Raw genomic sequence first — 17,846 nt, forward strand, 5'->3', positions numbered from 1 at the left:
GAAGGTCTATGAGCTGGTAGGCAAACAAGTCTGTGCACTCCAGTGGCTTGGGGAATCCAAGAACCACCCTGCCAAGCAAAATCTGATTCAGGTGACTCATATTGAGCTCCTGCATGTAATTCTCTGCTTAAGACACAATAAAACAAGGCCACCATTGAAAGCTGGACCGGAGATGTAGCCTTGGAGGATAGGGTGAACTCTTTATTAATTTCTTGTGTTCTTGTATTTGCTTATTGTATTTCTCTGCTGTCTTTCCATTTCAAATGTCTTTGTATTGGCAATCTGATCGATCCGTTGCTTAAATAACATAGACACACACACCAGCATATGAGTTTGTAATACCTTTATTTAATAAATCTTTAACTGAGGTCACTCATAGGGTGATTATCAGATCAAGTGGTATCAGAGCTTTAGGCTATAAGGTTAGACAAGCTTGTGTTGGTTTAGCTGTTGAATGCTCACTAGATCAAAGCTCAAATTAGGAGAAGGAGAGTTGGTGGAAACTAATCCTGAAATTGGGAGAGTCTATCCTCGGAAGACAATGTCAGAGGAAGGTTCTGTGGGGCCAGACCCTCAATTCATAGAAAGTTTCCTAGCTATAAAGTCTATGGTAGAAGAAATGTATAGGGACTTTAGAAAGCATAAGGTTGAAGACTCCTCAGGTTCTAAACAAGATAAAGAAGAAGATGAGTCTCACTTCCATGACCACTCCAAAGGAAAAGGGAAAGAGGAAAGCTTTCTCACACCTCCTAATAGCCCTGTGCATAACAAGAAAGCATCTTTGATCAAGCTAGATGTTAAATTTGATTTGCCTATATATGACGGAGAGCTAAATGCTGAGAAGTTGGACAATTGGATTAGAAAAATTGATGTGTATTGCAGGGTACAGAACATAGACTCAGACAAGAGTAAGATTCAGCTGGCAAGCCTACGCCTAGGAGGCACTGCCTTGGTTTGGTGGGAAGGCAGAACCCAAGCTGATATGAAAAGACATGGTAAGACTATCTCTGTCTGGAGTGAATTTGTTGCTGCAATAAAAAAGCAGTTCTATCCATTGGCCTACATGCAACAAGCCGTGATGCGTTGGCAAACTCTTTGACAGTTGAAAGGGCAAAGTGTGCAAGGGTACACTCAAGAATTTAGAAAGAGAGCATTGACGTTGGGTATCTCGTTAGACTCACTAGAGACTCTTTTGAAGTACATTGGTGGTCTACACAACTATATGAAGCATACCATCCTCATGTTTAATCCCACTAGTATAGATGAGGTATCTGTACAAGTTACTTATCTAGAAGCTAGAGGAAAGAATGGAAATCCAAAAGTTGGGGGACCATCCCAACCCATTGCAAGCAAGAGCAAGGAGAAAAGACAGCAGAAATGGAAAGCAAGGAAGGCTAACACTGCACAAAAAAGCAACGCTTCATGCACTCACTGTAAAAAGGATGGGCATGATGATGAGCATTGTTGGATTCTGCATCCAGAGCTGAGACCTAAGAAGTCCGAGGGTAAGAAGAAGATTGCTGCAGCTATTCAGAAAGATTTGGGGTCAGACTCAGGTGATGAAACAACTATAGCAGCCACAAGTATAAAAGGTAAGAATTCTAAAGCATCTACTAATAATTCTGCTCAATCTGTTATTGATGAAGAAAATGAGAGAAAAAGACATGAGCTTTTCCATATTCGAGTTATTTCCAAAAATCAAAAGATTGATACTTTGTTCGATAGTGGCTCAAAAGTAAATTTGATTTCTGAAGCAATTGTAAAGAAATTGGGATTAGCAACTACACCTCATAAAAAACCATACCCATTAGGATGGTTGAATGATAAAACACAACTACAAGTGACTAGACAGTGCAAACTCAAGTTTTCTTTTGGGTCAGCATTTGTAGATGAGGTTGAGTTAGACATAATTCCTTTGGATATATGTGGAATTGTTTTAGGAAGTCCTTACTTGTATGATAGAAAGGCTATTTTCTATAGAGCTGAGAACAAGTATCTACTTGTTAAAGATGGAATCGAATACTTTGTAAGAGCTCATAAGCTCAAGAATAATTATACTCTCATAAACTCAAGGCAGATGAAAAGAATGATAAATTCATGCAAACAATTCTTACTGATGGTTGTAAAGGAAAAGAAACCTGATAAAACCAATGTATTTGAGGGCTGTAATGCTGAACAACAAGCTGATATAGAAAAAGTTGTTTCAGAGTATGATGTCTTGTTTCAAGAACCTAAAGGTTTGCCACCCAAAAAGGGAATAGTACATGATATTATTTTGCAGCAAGATGTTCCATTGCCTAACATTGGAATGTACAGGTTGTCTGCTTTAGAGAATGCTGAAATCAAGAAGCAGGTGTAGGAGTTGCTCAAGAAAGGGTTCATCAGGCCTAGCACATCACCATGTGGATCACCAATTGTTTTGGTGAGAAAGAAAGATGGCTCGTGGAGAATGTGCATTGATTACCGAGCACTGAATAAGATAACAATCAAAAATCGTTATCCCCTTCCTCACATAGATGATCTTTTAGATCAATTGAAGGAAGCTGTTTATTTCACCAAGCTGGATTTGCACAGTGGATACCATCAGGTCAGGGTTGCAGAGCAAGATGCATGGAAAACTGCTTTCAAAACAAAGCAGGGATTGTATGAATGGTTGGTTATGCCTTTTGGCTTAACTAATGGTCTTGCTACTTTCATGAGATTAATGAATGATGTACTCAGACCTTTTCTTGATGATTTTGTTATTGTGTATCTGGATGACATTCTGATTTTTAGTAAAACGTGGGAAGAACATTTAAAGCATGTTAAGCAGACACTAGATGTTTTGAAAAGAGAAAAACTTTATGTTAAACTCTCAAAATGTGAATTTGGCAAAACATTTCTAAACTACTTGGGTCATATAGTGGGGGGAGGTGAATTGAAAAGAGATCCCTCTAAAGTGGCAATCATTGTGAACTGGCCTAAACCCAGGTCTGGTACAGAAGTGAGAAGCTTCTTAAGAGCAACACAATATTGGAGGAAGTTCATTTCTAACTTTTCCTCAATTGCAGCTCCCTTACATGCTTTAACAGGATTGAATAAGGTGTTTCAGTGGGGAGGCAAACATTAGAAAGTCTTTGACACCTTGAAAGAAAAGATTAGTACAACACCTGTACTAGCACTGCCAAATCTACAAAGACCATTTGAGATCCAAACTGATGCCAGTGACTATGCCATGGGAGCAGTGTTGACACAACACGGTAAACCCATATGTTATCATTTTGAGACTTTTAATCCTGCAGTAATTAACTATCCTACATATGATAAAGAATTGTATGCATTAGTTTAGAGTGTGAAAAAGTGGAAACATTACTTAATGGGCAAAGAGACAGTAATACATACTGATCATCAACCACTTCAATATCTACATTCCCAAACTAAGTTGCAGCAATCAAGACATTACAGATGGATGGGTTTTCTACAACAGTTTCATTTAGTCATCAGATATAAAAAAGGCATACATAACAAGGTTGTAGACATGTTATTTAGACCCATTATAAATGCATCTACCATACTTGAGCATAATTCTGTGTTACATGAAAGCTACATTGAACAATATGCTCAAGACATGGACTTTAAAGATGTATATGCAACTTTGAGTCAAGGCAAAAGAGTAGAAGAATTGGACTATCATATGAAGGACCCACTCTTATACCATTGTGGGAAACTCTGCATTCCACAAACTGAGAGAATAAAGATAATTAGGGAAGCACACACTTCTCTGATATCAGGTCACTTTGGGGTAAGTAAAACAGTTGCACAGCTGCAAAGATTTTGTTATTGGCCGAAAATGAATGAGACAGTTTCTAGATATGTAAGAGGGTGTGCTATGTGTGCTAAAAGCAAGCCCAACAATAGAAAACTAGGCTTGTACACTCCATTGCCAGTTCCTTCTCACCCCTGGGAAAGTGTTTCCGTGGATTTTGTTGGAGGACTGCCTAAATCTAGGAAAGGTCATGATTATCTATATGTTGTTGTGGATAGGTTCAGCAAAATGTGTATTTTGATACCTTGTAATAAGCAGATTACAGCTGAACAGACTGCAAAATTGTTCTTTGAACATGTATGGGTTCATTTTGGATTACCCACTTCCATTGTATCTGATCGAGACACCCGATTTGTGGGGCAGTTTTGGTCGAGTCTGTGGGAACTGATGGACACCAAATTGAAGAAAAGCACAGCTTTACATCCACAAATAGATGGCCAGACAGAAGTAGTTAACAGGACAGTGATCCAGTTACTGAGAGGATATTGCAGTAAACATCCTAAGCTTTGGGATGAACACTTGTGTTATGTGCAGAGCAAAACACTCTTCTACACAGAGATCTCCTTTTGAGACCTGTTTTGGTTTCACACCAAGGTCTACTTTGGATTTTGTCTTTGGTAAAGATACCATGGTTGATGGACACAGTGATGTGGACAGGGCAACTAGGTTCATTGAACAGATCCAGGAGATCCACCAGGCAATACAGGAACAGCTGGAAAGGAGCCAAGCCAAGTACAAGGCTAGGCATGACAAGCATCGGATGGAGCATAGTTTTCAAGCTAGAGACTAGGTCTGGCTGTATATCAGCAAGGACAGGATGCAAGGTGAAGGTAAAAAGCTAAAGCCTGTCAGGTATGGACCTTTTAGGATACTTGAGAAGATTGGTGAAAATGCTTTTTGCCTTGATCTACCAGCTTACATGCACATCTACTCAGTCGTAAATGCAGATTGCTTGAGATTCTTCGAACTTCAATGATTGAGGACCCTGAAGAGCAAAGTCAGTTGCCTTCTATAGATGACCTGCTACTTGAATATCTTAATGAGTTGCAGGAAGACACAATGATGGACAGGAAGGTGAGGACAACGCGCAGGGGAGATGTTGAGTACCTCAGGATTGGGCTCAAAGGTTCGAAGCCAAGTAGTGCAAAGTGGATTGAGATTGGACAAGTGAGAACACAATACCCTCACTTGGTCGATGCTTGAAAACCAACTTTTGGTGGTCCAAAAGTTTTTTTAGTGGAAAGGCCGTGATCCGAATTGGATCCATTAAGAACTGTCAAAGGAACCATGACTATATCAGGTCGGGACGAACTTCTAAAAATTCCAAAACAATGATCAAAAACACCCTGAACCAGTGGCAATGGCAGCTAGCGTGGAACGACAAGGACCTCGGTCAAAGCGCGCTGACCGAGGCCCATGGAGACTGTGCGAGAGGCCGAATTAGCCTCTGGGAGCCCCGGATCGGGAAACAGAGGTGGATTTTGATGCGCGATTAGTGCTTAGATTCGCTGGGCGAAAAGGGTCTAAATGGAGAGTCACATGGGGAGTTGGAGAACTGTAGGGCGAAAAGCGAAAAAAAGCGCTAAAGGACAAGGCGGGACCCGCGCTCCGAAAAACTGACGGTATTGATCGGGGTGCCCTTAAATGGTAAGCAGTTTTGGAGAAATTGGAGCGATCCCATTTATCGATTGACGCGTGGCGAGCGGAGGAGAGAGAAAACTGCCGTTCATCGCGTGTTAACGGTCGAGCAATTCAACTGCACGAAACGTGTGTATGGCGTTGGATCTAGGGGACCCAGATCGGACGGTTGAGATTGCGTCCGATGGGGGGAAGCGGAATCGACGAAGGATTAAGCCACAATTTGTAAAGATTTGAGGTTCGTTGGACCGCCACGGTGGAGGAAGACTTCATCCACGACGTAACTGAAGAATTCAACCGATGAAGCAGGCTAGCGCGTTAGAGGAGGACATGTGGCCACTCTCTGCGAGCCGATGATGACGTCGAGCTAGGGAACTCCAAGCGCAGCTGCAGAAGGTGATTCGACGGAGGCGGAAGAGGAACTGAACAGTCTTGGGCTTGGATGGCCTTAAAGCCAACATAGATAAAATACACAGTCAGAGAGAGAGAGGGATAGAGAACCACGAGAGATAGAGAGACCAGAACCCCGAGAGGAGGACGGTACACAGAGAGACAAAGAACAGTGAAGCAAAAGCAGAAGAGGACAGAGGGCCAAGCTGACCAAAGGCTACATCGAGCACCAGAGAGCTTGAGAGATTCAAGCCATCCCAGAGAGGATTTGTCCGGGCTGAGCACCACATTGGGCTCTCGCCATTGTAGACCAAAAGGTCACAGAGCTGGTAGGCAAATGAGTCTGTGCACTCCAGTGGCTTGGGGAATCCAAGAATCACCCTGCCAAGCAAAATCTGTTTCAGGTGACTCATATTGAGTTCCTGCATTGTAATTCTCTGCTTAAGACACAATAAAACAAGGCCACCACTGAAAGCTGGACTGGAGATGTAGCCCTGGAGGATAGGGTGAACTCCTTATTAATTTCTTGTGTTCTTGTATTTGCTTACTGTATTTCTCTGCTGTCTTTCCATTTCAAATGTCTGTGTATTGGCAATCTGATCAATCTGTTGCTTAAATAACATAGACACACACACCAGCATATGAGTCTGTAATACCTTTATTTAATAAATCTTTAACTGAGGTCACTCATAGGGTGATTAACAGATCACTAGAATACCTTTTGGGCTTCTTGCTTTCCCTAAATGTGCCTTTAGTCTCTCCATGTCTCTCTGCATTTAATAGAGTAGATTTCAACAAATTAGGTCTCTTTCTAGTCTCGGGAATCACCATAGGTTGTATAGGTTCACTGGGACCTTCATCTTCATGATTTGATTCTTCTTTCGTTTTCATGATTTGATTCTTCTTCCTCCCTAGTAACTTCCTCTTCAAATACCAGAAGTTCTTCATCATAGGAGTCCATAGGGAGATCCTTTGATTTCTTGAATGCAATACTTTAGTCAAATATCACATCTTGACTAACTTCTATTTGGTGTCCTTCTTTTATGTAGATCCTATAGCCTTTAGAAGAATTACTGTAGCCAACAAATGTTCCCTTCATGCCCGATGGATCCAACTTCTTTCTCTTGTCCTTCAGTACATGAATATAGATAGGACCTGTGGGGACTTGATTTTGTATGTATACAACTATCTTTATTGCTTCACCCCTCAAAAATTTCGGCAAATCTTAATCATGTAGCATATCTTTTACACTTTCTTCAATGGACCGATTCTTTCGTTTTTCAACTCCATTTTGTTCGGAATTATATGGAACTATCAAATCCCCCGTAATCGCAGAATCCTTATAGAAGGCTATAATTTCCTTGGAGGTGTATTCTCCTCCATTATCAGACCTTAATATCTTAATTCTACTCTATGTAAGGTTCTTTGCTTCAACTTTGAATTCTTGAAATTTGGTAAATACTTCGTCCTTGGATTTCATTAAGCAAACCCAAGTTTTTCTTGAATGGTCATTTGTGAAAGTGACATAATATAGATGACCTCCAAGTGACTTTGGATTCATAGGACCACAAACATTTGAATGAATAAGATCCAAGATTTCTTTTGACCTTGAAGCACTGCTTCCAAATGGTCTCTTGGTGTTTTTACCCAATGCATATCCCTTGCATACTCCTTCATGATCTTCTTTCAGTGCGGGGATGTCATTCACTATGGAATTTAGGGTTGGTAATATTTTGTAGTGAAGATGATCAAATATTCTATGCCAAAGTTCACATGGGCTAACTTCAATGTGAACCAAAGCTTGAGCGAGGGGAGTTAACAATCTGCAAATTCTTCCTTCACAAATCCCTATCGTTCTTGCATCTTCTATGCTTGATTTTTTACCCCATACTACAACCTTTCCATCAATGAAAGCAACACTATCACCCTTTTCTTCTAGACATGGAATGGAAAGTAAGTTTTTGTGCAAACCTGAAACAAATGAGCTATTGTTGAGATGGATGTTTCCTCCATTCTCCAGCTCAAGTGACGTTGATCCAATTCCTCTTACAAGGTAACTGTTATTGTCACCAAGTTCTACGGAGTAAGGAGACTTCCCTTTTGATAATGTCTTCAACTGCTTGTTTTGGCCCGTCATATGTCTGGATGCTCCATTGTCGATTACCCAAATATTCTCATCTTGAAATGTGCAGTGAGTGCGGAGAATAGTCCTTCATCCTTTGTAGTTGTCTTGGTCACTTCCTTCTTAGAAAATAAGAGATCCCATACTTCTTTGATGCCCTTCTTGAGATGACTTGCTACCTTCGTACACTTCCTTAGGAACTTCTTCAATGAAGTAGAGATCTTCATTATGCCCTCAGCCAACCTTAGCTCCGATTCCATGTTGAGAAATTTATAGGGCAATAGTTACAATAATTTCTCTTTTCTTCATAACTGCTTGTGATTTGTTTTTACTTTTTCTTACTTATTAACTTCTTCACTTATTATTATGTTTGTATATCATCAAACAACTACCAAAACAAGAAGAACAACAATACACAAGAACATAGAATGTAGGTTGCAAGTTAGGGCCAAAACCTCTCCACTCGAGTGGAAAACCCACAAATCTCTTCTCTTCTTTTTGATTCTTCAATTGACGAATTCCAAGACCTCTAGACCAAGTCCAACCCTTTCGGATGACGTGCTTCCTTTGTCCAAGTCAAACCTAGTGAAATCTCTTCTAGGCTCCAGCAACAAAACTTCGACCCCTCAGCTTCAGAATTTCAGCCTCTACTGCGGGTCTGAAATTTTCGGCCCCTGGCAATTACTTCTGCCACCACACGTGTGAGTGAAATTAGCCTTCCAAGGCCTCTTCAAACCTTCACTTGCCTTTCTCCTTCTAGTGCTTGAGGATGACTTAATGTGACTTTCATTGACCTTCTTTCTCTTCTTTCTTCAAGATCGAACTTGCAAAAAAAAAACCCTAGTCCTGCAACAGAAACCCTAGCCTTTTTTCGCATGTGTGAGAGAGAAATAGATCAGAAACAAGTCTTCTTCGTCCTCTTCCTTCTTCGCTAGCCTTCTTGCTCCTCTCCTTCGCTTGAATGAGTGATTGAATGAATGTCTTCCAAGCAGGTCGAGTTACCTCCTTTATATAGGATTCTCAAGGTGGACGTGGCTCCTCAAAATAGGCTGACTTCCTAGCTGCGAGGCCAACTTGGTCTTGAAGGGTATTTTGACACTTTAATTTACAAAAATAATTTTCTTTACAAGTTACAATGTGCCTGATGGGGTTTTCAACTTATGACAATGACTCTTTTGACTTCTTGAACTAGGACAAACCCTAGAAGCACTCAATGGGTGCTTGAATTCTAAATAAAAGACCTTGAACATGAAACCCATGCTCCAAAAATATTTTTTCTTTCATTTTACAAAATACAAGAATCAAAAGTACATTTCATATTTATGAAGACCGAACCTAGTTACACATTTTTCAACAATCCAAACATCATAGGATTTGACAGTTCAACTACCCTTAGGGATGAGCTGGTTTCTACAGGGGAAGATCACTCAGATCTTCCATTGGGTCTTAGTGAGATGTTGATGACATGGGGGACTTCACCAGTATGGCAAGATGTTCAGCAAGAGGAGATTAGGGGGAGCACATGCAGATGGGGGTTCATCTCCATAGGGATTGGACTGCATCTTCAGGAATCTACTCTTGAAGTGCACGAGATCGATTACTTAGGAGGGTAGCTTCTCGAGGGTCTGCTTAGGATTTCACATTGCCAAGGTGCTCTACTTATTGTCGATATACAAAGGAATTTTGGCGACTTTTACTGTATGGGACAGTTAATGGAGCGAAGGAGTCTTCACAAGGGTCAGGATGGTTTGGGACCTTGTTGTCATGGGATTTATTTGTGTGATGGCGGTGCTGCGTCGAGGAGTGGTTCAATGGCGCATTTCGGACCCTGGAGCAGTAGCATAGGATGATATTGCTTGAGGACAAACAATTTTTGGCGGGGAGGACTGTGATGTTCCCAATTTTGTGCATGCAAAAATCACTTAGGAGTTTTGCAAATTTTTGGATAATATTAAAAAGGGGAAAATATTATTTTGTGAGAGAAGGGAGAAATTATTATTTTAATGGGATGGCAGAAAAATAATATTTTATTGGAGGAAGACAAATCATTATTTTAATGGAATGGTGGCAAATTAATATTTTATTGGAGAAGGGAGGTAAATTATTATTTTATTTAAATGGCGGAAAAAGGTGGAAAATGGCCCCCACCAATAAAATAATAAGGAAAAAGGGAGAATCTAGAAGCTAGAGGGAGGCTCCATGAGAATTATAAAAAGAGGAGGAACTCAATGGCAATTCATTCTATTCCTATCATTTCTATTTGATGTTAAGAAGAAGCTCAAGTGAGTTTCAAGCGTTTCAAGCGAAACTCAATCGCTAATTTCGGTGGATTTCGTGTGCTACCCTAGTTAGCTCTTGGCCCTTGGGAAAGATGATCTCAGATCTTCCAATTGTGCCTATTGCAGGGAGTCTTCATCGTTGAATGAATTCGTTTGCAGATGTCTTCAACTGGTGTTTGTGCAGGGTTTAGTAAACTCCCAAGAGGGCCGAGCACAAGATTGGAAAGACAGTTCTGAAGATTGTTTTTTTGTTCCCAAGTATCCATTCCACAAGTCCGAGTTTCATCTTCAAGGAGGGATAAATTACAAGCAGTTTAGAGGGCTGAAGTATTGGTATCAGCAGTGGTCACAAGGCTGAATTATTTGGTGTTCCAGCAGAGGTTTCAAAGTGCCGAATTATTTTGTGTACCAGCTGAGGCTCCAAGGCTGAATTGTTGCAAAATATAGGGAGGCCAAATACTATTGTGAAGAAAAAAGTTGTCCTCAGAATTAACATCTTATTGAGCCATATTATTGTAGCAGAAGTGGACCAAGCTGCCCCTCATTATCCATCTCTGTCTATGAAAGAGGAAGGGACCGAACCCTTGAAATATCTAGCAATTTTTGGTACCAGCCACAAGTTAAGAGGGGATCGAGGTGCTGAACCAAGGAGCCACTGTTTCAGATCTGAAACATTAGTCCCTAGACCTGTAGCAGCTCAAGTACATGAGGCTGAAATATATATTCCAGATTTGGAACGTCATCCCATATGCCTGAAGCAGCTCAAGGAATAAGAGGCTGCACCTGTAGCAGCTTATTTAGAGAAGGCTGAGTGGTATTGTGGTTGTAGTGGCTGATTTAGAGTGGTCAAATCTCCCTTATACAGCTGGGACATATCTCTTAAGTGTATATTGCTGGAGCTGATTGTATATATACATTAGTTGCAGTCATCCTTGTGGACTGATATTCTGTAAGCTGCCTTGTTTAAGAAATTTCCCCAGGTTCTTATTTCTGCATTCTCCTGTGTTTATAGATGTCAATTAATTAGGGAGCTTCCCAAGCTCAGATTTATCATCACCTATAATTGTATCAGTTTAAATGCAATTTCTGAGTATAATAAATAGATCAGTCATGATGTTTGAAGCTCCTCCGTGCCATGAAATAGTCTGTGTATTATTTGAACTAAAATTGTGAAAGGAGCACCTACAGTAGTGTGACTGAGTATTTGACAAAAGCTCTCACCGAGTGAAAAACAACAAAACTAGAAAACACAGGACAATTTGGGAAAATTTAAGAGGGTACTTACAAAGTTACAAACCATTTGACCAAATATCTCATTGGGAAACATCATTAACTTCGAGAAATTTGTGGTGTTTGAGGACATTTTCAATTTTCCAGAAGGGATATTACATCATTTTTTCCTTTATCTGGACATTGTTGGAAATATTGAGAGGGGGTTGAATCAGTGTTTCTTAGTGATTAGCACTTTTTAATATTTTTCAGTGCATTAGTTAATCTTCAGTTATTATTATTGTTCTTCTTCAAATGATAATAAACAATAATCAATAGTAGACAACACCATACAACAATGCAGAAAGATAAAACAGAGGACACAAAGATTTTTAGGTGGAAAACCCCCTCCGGGTCAAAAACCACTGAATGCTTCTTTAGTAATTGTCTTCTCCCTGTTAAAAGAAAATTGATTACATCAAGATTTCAGCTACAACTGAGGGAGGTGTCAACCCCCTAATTCACAAGCTACAACTTGTAGGACGCTACTAGACCCTAATATCCTGTTGCAACTAGAAGGATGCCCCAACGCCTTGTAGATCAGGCCACAACCTGATGAGTGCCCCAACACTCTGTTTACCAGCTGCTATCGGAAAGGATGCTTCGCTGCCCTGTTAGTTTATCAACCACAACTGAATGGACGCCACAACGCCCTGTGCAAGCCACAACTTGCCCTAGCACCACCCTGCTGCCCTGAAGTGTTTTCAGGCCACAACCTGAAGGTGACTCCAATCACTTGCCTTGACGAGCCAGAAGACCACGTTTCACAATTTTCAGACTGGATCCCCTGTACTCTGAATCAATGTAGAATAGCTGTAAGAAAGATGTAGAATAAATCTTGAATCCAAGTAGCCACTGATAACTGTTCCCACAAACTAATCACTGCACAAAGCTGCACATTACGCTGTCACTGATCAACTGCACACCACTGTCACTACACACTGAAAAACTGTTGGCTACCACTGAATGTCATTGATCATGAATGAATAGTCATCAATGCACAACCACTGTTACTGCACACATAGATCACTGCACATCTGCTGGCTGCCACTGCACGTCACTGCACTGAGCTTTTCACGAATGAATAAGCACCAAGACTCAATATATCATGCTGCCACAATGTATCAAGTTGCACGCGATGCTGCAACCATCTAGCATTGCTATCAAATGATGGCACAAACCAAGGTGCCTCAGCGCATCCCTATGACCCGCCTTTAATGCTTTCAAATTCTGCCGTCTGAGAGCTACCAACATACGTGTAAAGTTTAAACACTGTTGTTTTGCTGATCAAACCCTGCTGTCCATCTTTACGTCAGTTTGTACAACTGAATGATATTGCCTTCAACACTTGCTGCCCTGCAGGATTGCAGTTGTGTCACTTGTACACTCTCTCTAGGTCATCACTGTCATACGTGTAATTGGTCAAGTCAAAGTCAAGGTGTCAACTCAATAGTAATGCAACATTGTCATATAACGTCTTAGTCAAGTATAGTCAAAGACACTTGTCAACTAGATGTAAACTCACTGTTCCAAACCATGTGTCATAGTTAAGTCTTATTCAAAAGAATTCAAGGTTAAGGTCTCAAGCAACTGTCAAAGTCAAGATGGGTCACATGCTGTAGATCACCTTATCACTGGATAATGTCAACTGTCATGTTGCCAGTCAAGTTCATTAGGTACTTAGCTGTTGCATTCAATATTCTAGTTGTCACATCAATGCATGCTGGCATAAGTTAATGGACCAATGCCAATAAAACACTACCTGTACATTAGTCAAGGTCATTGTACAAAACTGTCAAGTAGATAGTCATGTCAAAAATATGTAATAGTTTCATTGATGTGTCACGTCATGGTCTAGATATTATATCAACATCAATATGTCACTTGCTGTAGATTACCTTCTCACTGTATAAGAGATTATAATCTCACTGTTGAGACAATCATAATAACTGTTCACAACTACCTTGCTGTCCATATATTGCTGTCACTGTCAAAGTTAAGTCAAGACAAATTGTTGTCATATAGAATGGTCAGTTGTCTTCAAGTCACAGTTTCTTATGTCAAGTTCAAGATGTATGTTGCTCTTATTACTTGTTAAAACAGTCAAGATGTCAGGTCAATGATTTGGATCGGTTGCATTCCCATAATTACATCATTTGTCAATTTTGTAGCAGTCAAAGTCAAACTAGTTTGTCATGGTAAGGCATCAATTCAATCAATCATATTTGCATAGCTCAATATCCTATACTGCAATACAGTCCAAAGGTGATGTTGCTTCATGCATTATAGTTGTCACATTAACACAAAACCATGTCAAGGTATGGTACTACTAGCAATGATCCAAATACGAGGTCATTATGCTAATAGACCTAGAAACTGCTCAATAAAAAGGTGAATTCTTTAGGCCTGTTTCTTGAGGAAACCCTTGGCCGAGCAAACTATAGGATTAGAATCCTTAATCTGCAAGGAAGATTGTGTCTATACAGGCCTGTGGCCTATCCCTACATCTGTACTCAATGAAAGACTAAAAAAAATCATCACAGTCAACGGAAACACATACCTTGAAAGCCGGGTGGAGGTGAGATACTTGGATTCCAAGCTTTTGCTGCCCTAGAGATTCTTCGCTGTTCTTATTTCAGGAGGCCGAAAAAAAAAATTCAGAGCATTCGCACAAGAACAGTTCGCTGAGATTTGATGTGATGAGAGTTAGATGAGGTGACCTTTTATAGTGTAAGGTAGAGCTAATTAGGGGCTCCATGAAATTAGACGTTAGAATAGATAAGGGTTTAATAATACTTTTAAAAAATTATTCCTTAAAGAATTATTAATTAATTTATTATAAAATTGCTTGTCTATGTTTTAAGGAAAGCACTAGTGTATATGCGTGGGTATAATAGGGGCTCCTATTAAGATTCCAATTTTCTTTTACAAGACCACAAACTCACTTTTCTTTTGATGATATACATTATGTATATGTCGGAGTGACGTGTTCATGAAGTTGATTGACTTCGATGGTTTTGAAGTCTTGGGGGCTTTGTTAGGTAGGTCTTTTTAGGATATTTCAAAAACAATTTTATTTTTAATAAAATTAATTTAATATAATAATTATTAATAAATTGTTTGTTTAAGTTCTAAGGAATTTGTATACTAACCCTCTTTGGTGTGTTTTTGTAAGTGACACTAAGTGTTTTAAGTCAATAATTGATTTATTGTCTTTGGTTTTTTAGGTTATGTAACTTATATGGGGTGAGATTACAGTGATAAACAATGTCATATGTTGAGAACTGTAGGAGGAGGTGTCATGTCACTACCCCTTGGGGTTTTAGCCCAGAAACTGGGGTCACTAACTTCAATTGTGAGTATCTCTCAAACCAAGAGGCCTCTTGGGGCGTACCACATATCAACATAAACATCTTTTCGAGGAGAATCTAATGACGTAGATCTCTGACCCAAACTCAATGATTTGACCTACCAAAAAAACTCGACAAAGTTGGGGTACATCCTTAGTCCAGGGAACCCAAACCCTAAAAGTTGGGTTTTCAACCATCCAACAGTATAACTGCTATCTTGATGTAATCCGACAATTACTAAGAAGCGTTCATTAACCATTTGACATCAATGACTGGTGTTTTTGGTCAAAGTCAAACCCAGTCAACTCTATGGGTTGACATCAATGACAACACCATCCAATAGACATTTCCTGTATCTTTTCTTTTATTTAATTTTTTAACATTACCATTAATTGTTTCAGGATGTTTGAGAGTGGTTCCAACCTTATCAGAATTCATATGGAGAAAGTAGAATTTCATATTCTCTTCAAAATTTAGTAGACTTAACAATTTTCAGGATATTAGGATTGGTAGGATTGCGACATTTTCATTGAATTCTATCATGTACGAGTGGGATTGGTATTGATTGTTGAACTCCTTTGCCATGGCCTTAACAAAAATGTACCCTTCGCTCAAACCAAAATAATTGTTTAGGCATGTTAATCTTTTTCTACCATATTATAAGGTTGAGGATATGAGTCATTCACTCAAACCAAAATCATTGGTTAGGCATGTTGATGTTTTTCAATTTCTACCATATTACAAGGTTGAGGAATTTTAGTCTAAAGACTTTGAGCCAGTTGATGTTTATGTAGCTCTTGTTTCCATTTCTAGTAGTGGTGTATTAGTGATGCGTTTGATGAGTGATTATGTTGATTAGTGATTTGTAGTAAGCCAGTGGCCCAGTAGCTTGTAGCATCGTTATTTTACTCTTAGAGGCCATTTAGAGCATCATTGATTATGTATTTATTCTTGATATATATTGCACTTGGTTCCATTATGATATATTCACCATTACATGATAAATAGATGAACAAACTATGGATATTTTGTCTCTAATACTTTGGAATCATGGTTTGAAATCTTAAAAATAAACTTTTTCATTAAAAAATAATTAATTTATGTATTTTTTTCAAATCTGGTTCATTGAATCCAGTTCGATCTGGTTCCAGTTCAAACCTCTGATAGATAGATAGGTGGGCCGATTCAAAACCCAGTTCAGTTTTTAAAACTATGATCAAGAATATGTTGGCTGGGTGTCTGATTGTGTTATATAATGGGTAGTATGGTCCTATTTTCGAATGGGTAGTATGGTCCTATTTTTGCTTCCAGGTTTTGGGGTTGTTCATGAACCTGGAGTATAAATGGCATAGTCCACTTAAGAGTTATGCCAAGGCTATTGATATGGTTGGTTTGACTTTTACGACAACCTGCATCATGGCTTCCAATCAAATACAGCACTGTGTATTATGGAGATGGCTAAGTGCACAACGTTGAAATATTTTGTAGTTTTCAAGGCGTTGATGTCTTGGGTAGTTGTATTCTTGTCTTAGCAGTATGGTAATACTGTTGGATAAAATTTATAAAAATATTCAAGGTTATCGATATCTGCAAAGTCTGACTGTTTTATTCTGTAATTTCCTTAAATTAACACTTCGTTTCTATGCTTGCTTCTTTCAGAAATTTGATGGCCAAGCAAAATATATCAGAGCTTGGGTTTAAGGAAGCAGATGACAAAGTAAAGGCAGGAGTTACACACGTTGATAATAAAGTATACCAGGAGGGAAATAGTGAACCTGTTGCCGTTTTAAAAATTAAGTTAAACTAACCCTTTTTATGTTGTTACTGTAGAGGAAGTGCTTAACTTTGACATGTTTTAACCTTTGGAAGGTCAAAGTGCGGTCCCTTCTAAAATTGCTGTTGTCCGCCTTAGTTCTGTATGGTACACCAGGAATGCCTTTGCTGGGTATTGATTTGTTGAATGTATTATGCCTTGATATCTATGTGAACAATTATGGTGCAAGCTGTGGGGTAATGGTACAAAATGCTATGAATAAGATTATGAAAAATGCCATTGTTTTTATTAGCTAATTGATGCGGCAGGAAATCTATACATACATGGTTATGGCAATATATCCACTCTCCAGACACAAGAAGGTGCCTTTTTGTTTTTATTAGCTAATTGATGTTGCGGGAAATCTCTATGTTCATGGTTATTGCAATATATACACACTCTCCAGACACAAGAAGATTGCTGTTATTCAAAGAGTGTAGCAGGATATCAATCTCACATTTTTTATTTTTATTTTTTTTGTTATTTCTGAAAAATGCCTTATCGTCAAATAATCCGTTGTTCGCGAATGCAGAAAACAATATGTCCTCAAAGGAAAATGGCACATCTTAAGGTTTTCTTTAATCTTTTATTGGTGTTCTCTTTAATATAGAATATGATATAAAATATTGAAAACCTCAAAATTTCAGGTACTAGTGGCGAATGTTTGTGTATTCTGCAATGCTGATTAATGTCAACAGTAGAGTAGAGATTATTAATGTGGAGCAAAATCAGATTATAGAGATATGCCACTATAGTAATAGCTTGTAATGGATGACATAGTAACAACACAATAAGAGTAGAATAATTGTTGATGTGGAATGAAATCACATCGTGTGAATATGCCACTAAAGTAATAGCTTGCGATACATCACATAGAGAACAATCAAAAGCCTAAGAGGGCCCATAAAGTACCAAAATGAGGAGGATACTATAACATCAACTTTGGGATTTGTACCCTAAAAAATTAGCACTGTGAGACAGTCAAAGCTTTTGGTTTGGTAACATATCATAAGCCCCTTTTGTCTCACAATTGTTTTGCGTGTGGGATTATTCACAACAGACACACATATGGGAAGAGTAGAGTAGGTATTAAGATGGAACAAAATCATACCACAGAGATATGCCATTTAGTAATGGCTTGTAATACATCAAATAGTTTACAAACCACAACACATAACAT

At 39.1% G+C, this 17,846-nt stretch overlaps 1 protein-coding gene across 2 annotated transcripts in view; it reads left to right on the top strand.

Annotated features, from left to right (window-relative positions):
• The window catches only part of LOC149218041 (uncharacterized), a 58,499-nt gene extending 41,576 nt beyond the window's left edge, over positions 1–16,923 (top strand). For both annotated transcript variants that reach the window (XM_089382337.1, XM_089382336.1), the window contains exon 4: positions 16,513–16,923. In XM_089382337.1, coding sequence (XP_089238463.1) covers positions 16,513–16,660 — 148 coding nt within the window. In that variant the 3' untranslated portion in view covers positions 16,661–16,923. The remainder of the gene's footprint in view (positions 1–16,512) is intronic.
• Positions 16,924–17,846: the final 923 nt, after the last annotated feature.

The sequence above is a fragment of the Pinus tabuliformis genome, chromosome Q, assembly GCF_031772625.1.
Source record: "Pinus tabuliformis cultivar Carrire ecotype Pingquan chromosome Q, CPIR1, whole genome shotgun sequence".
In the NCBI taxonomy this organism is placed as follows: domain Eukaryota; kingdom Viridiplantae; phylum Streptophyta; class Pinopsida; order Pinales; family Pinaceae; genus Pinus; species Pinus tabuliformis.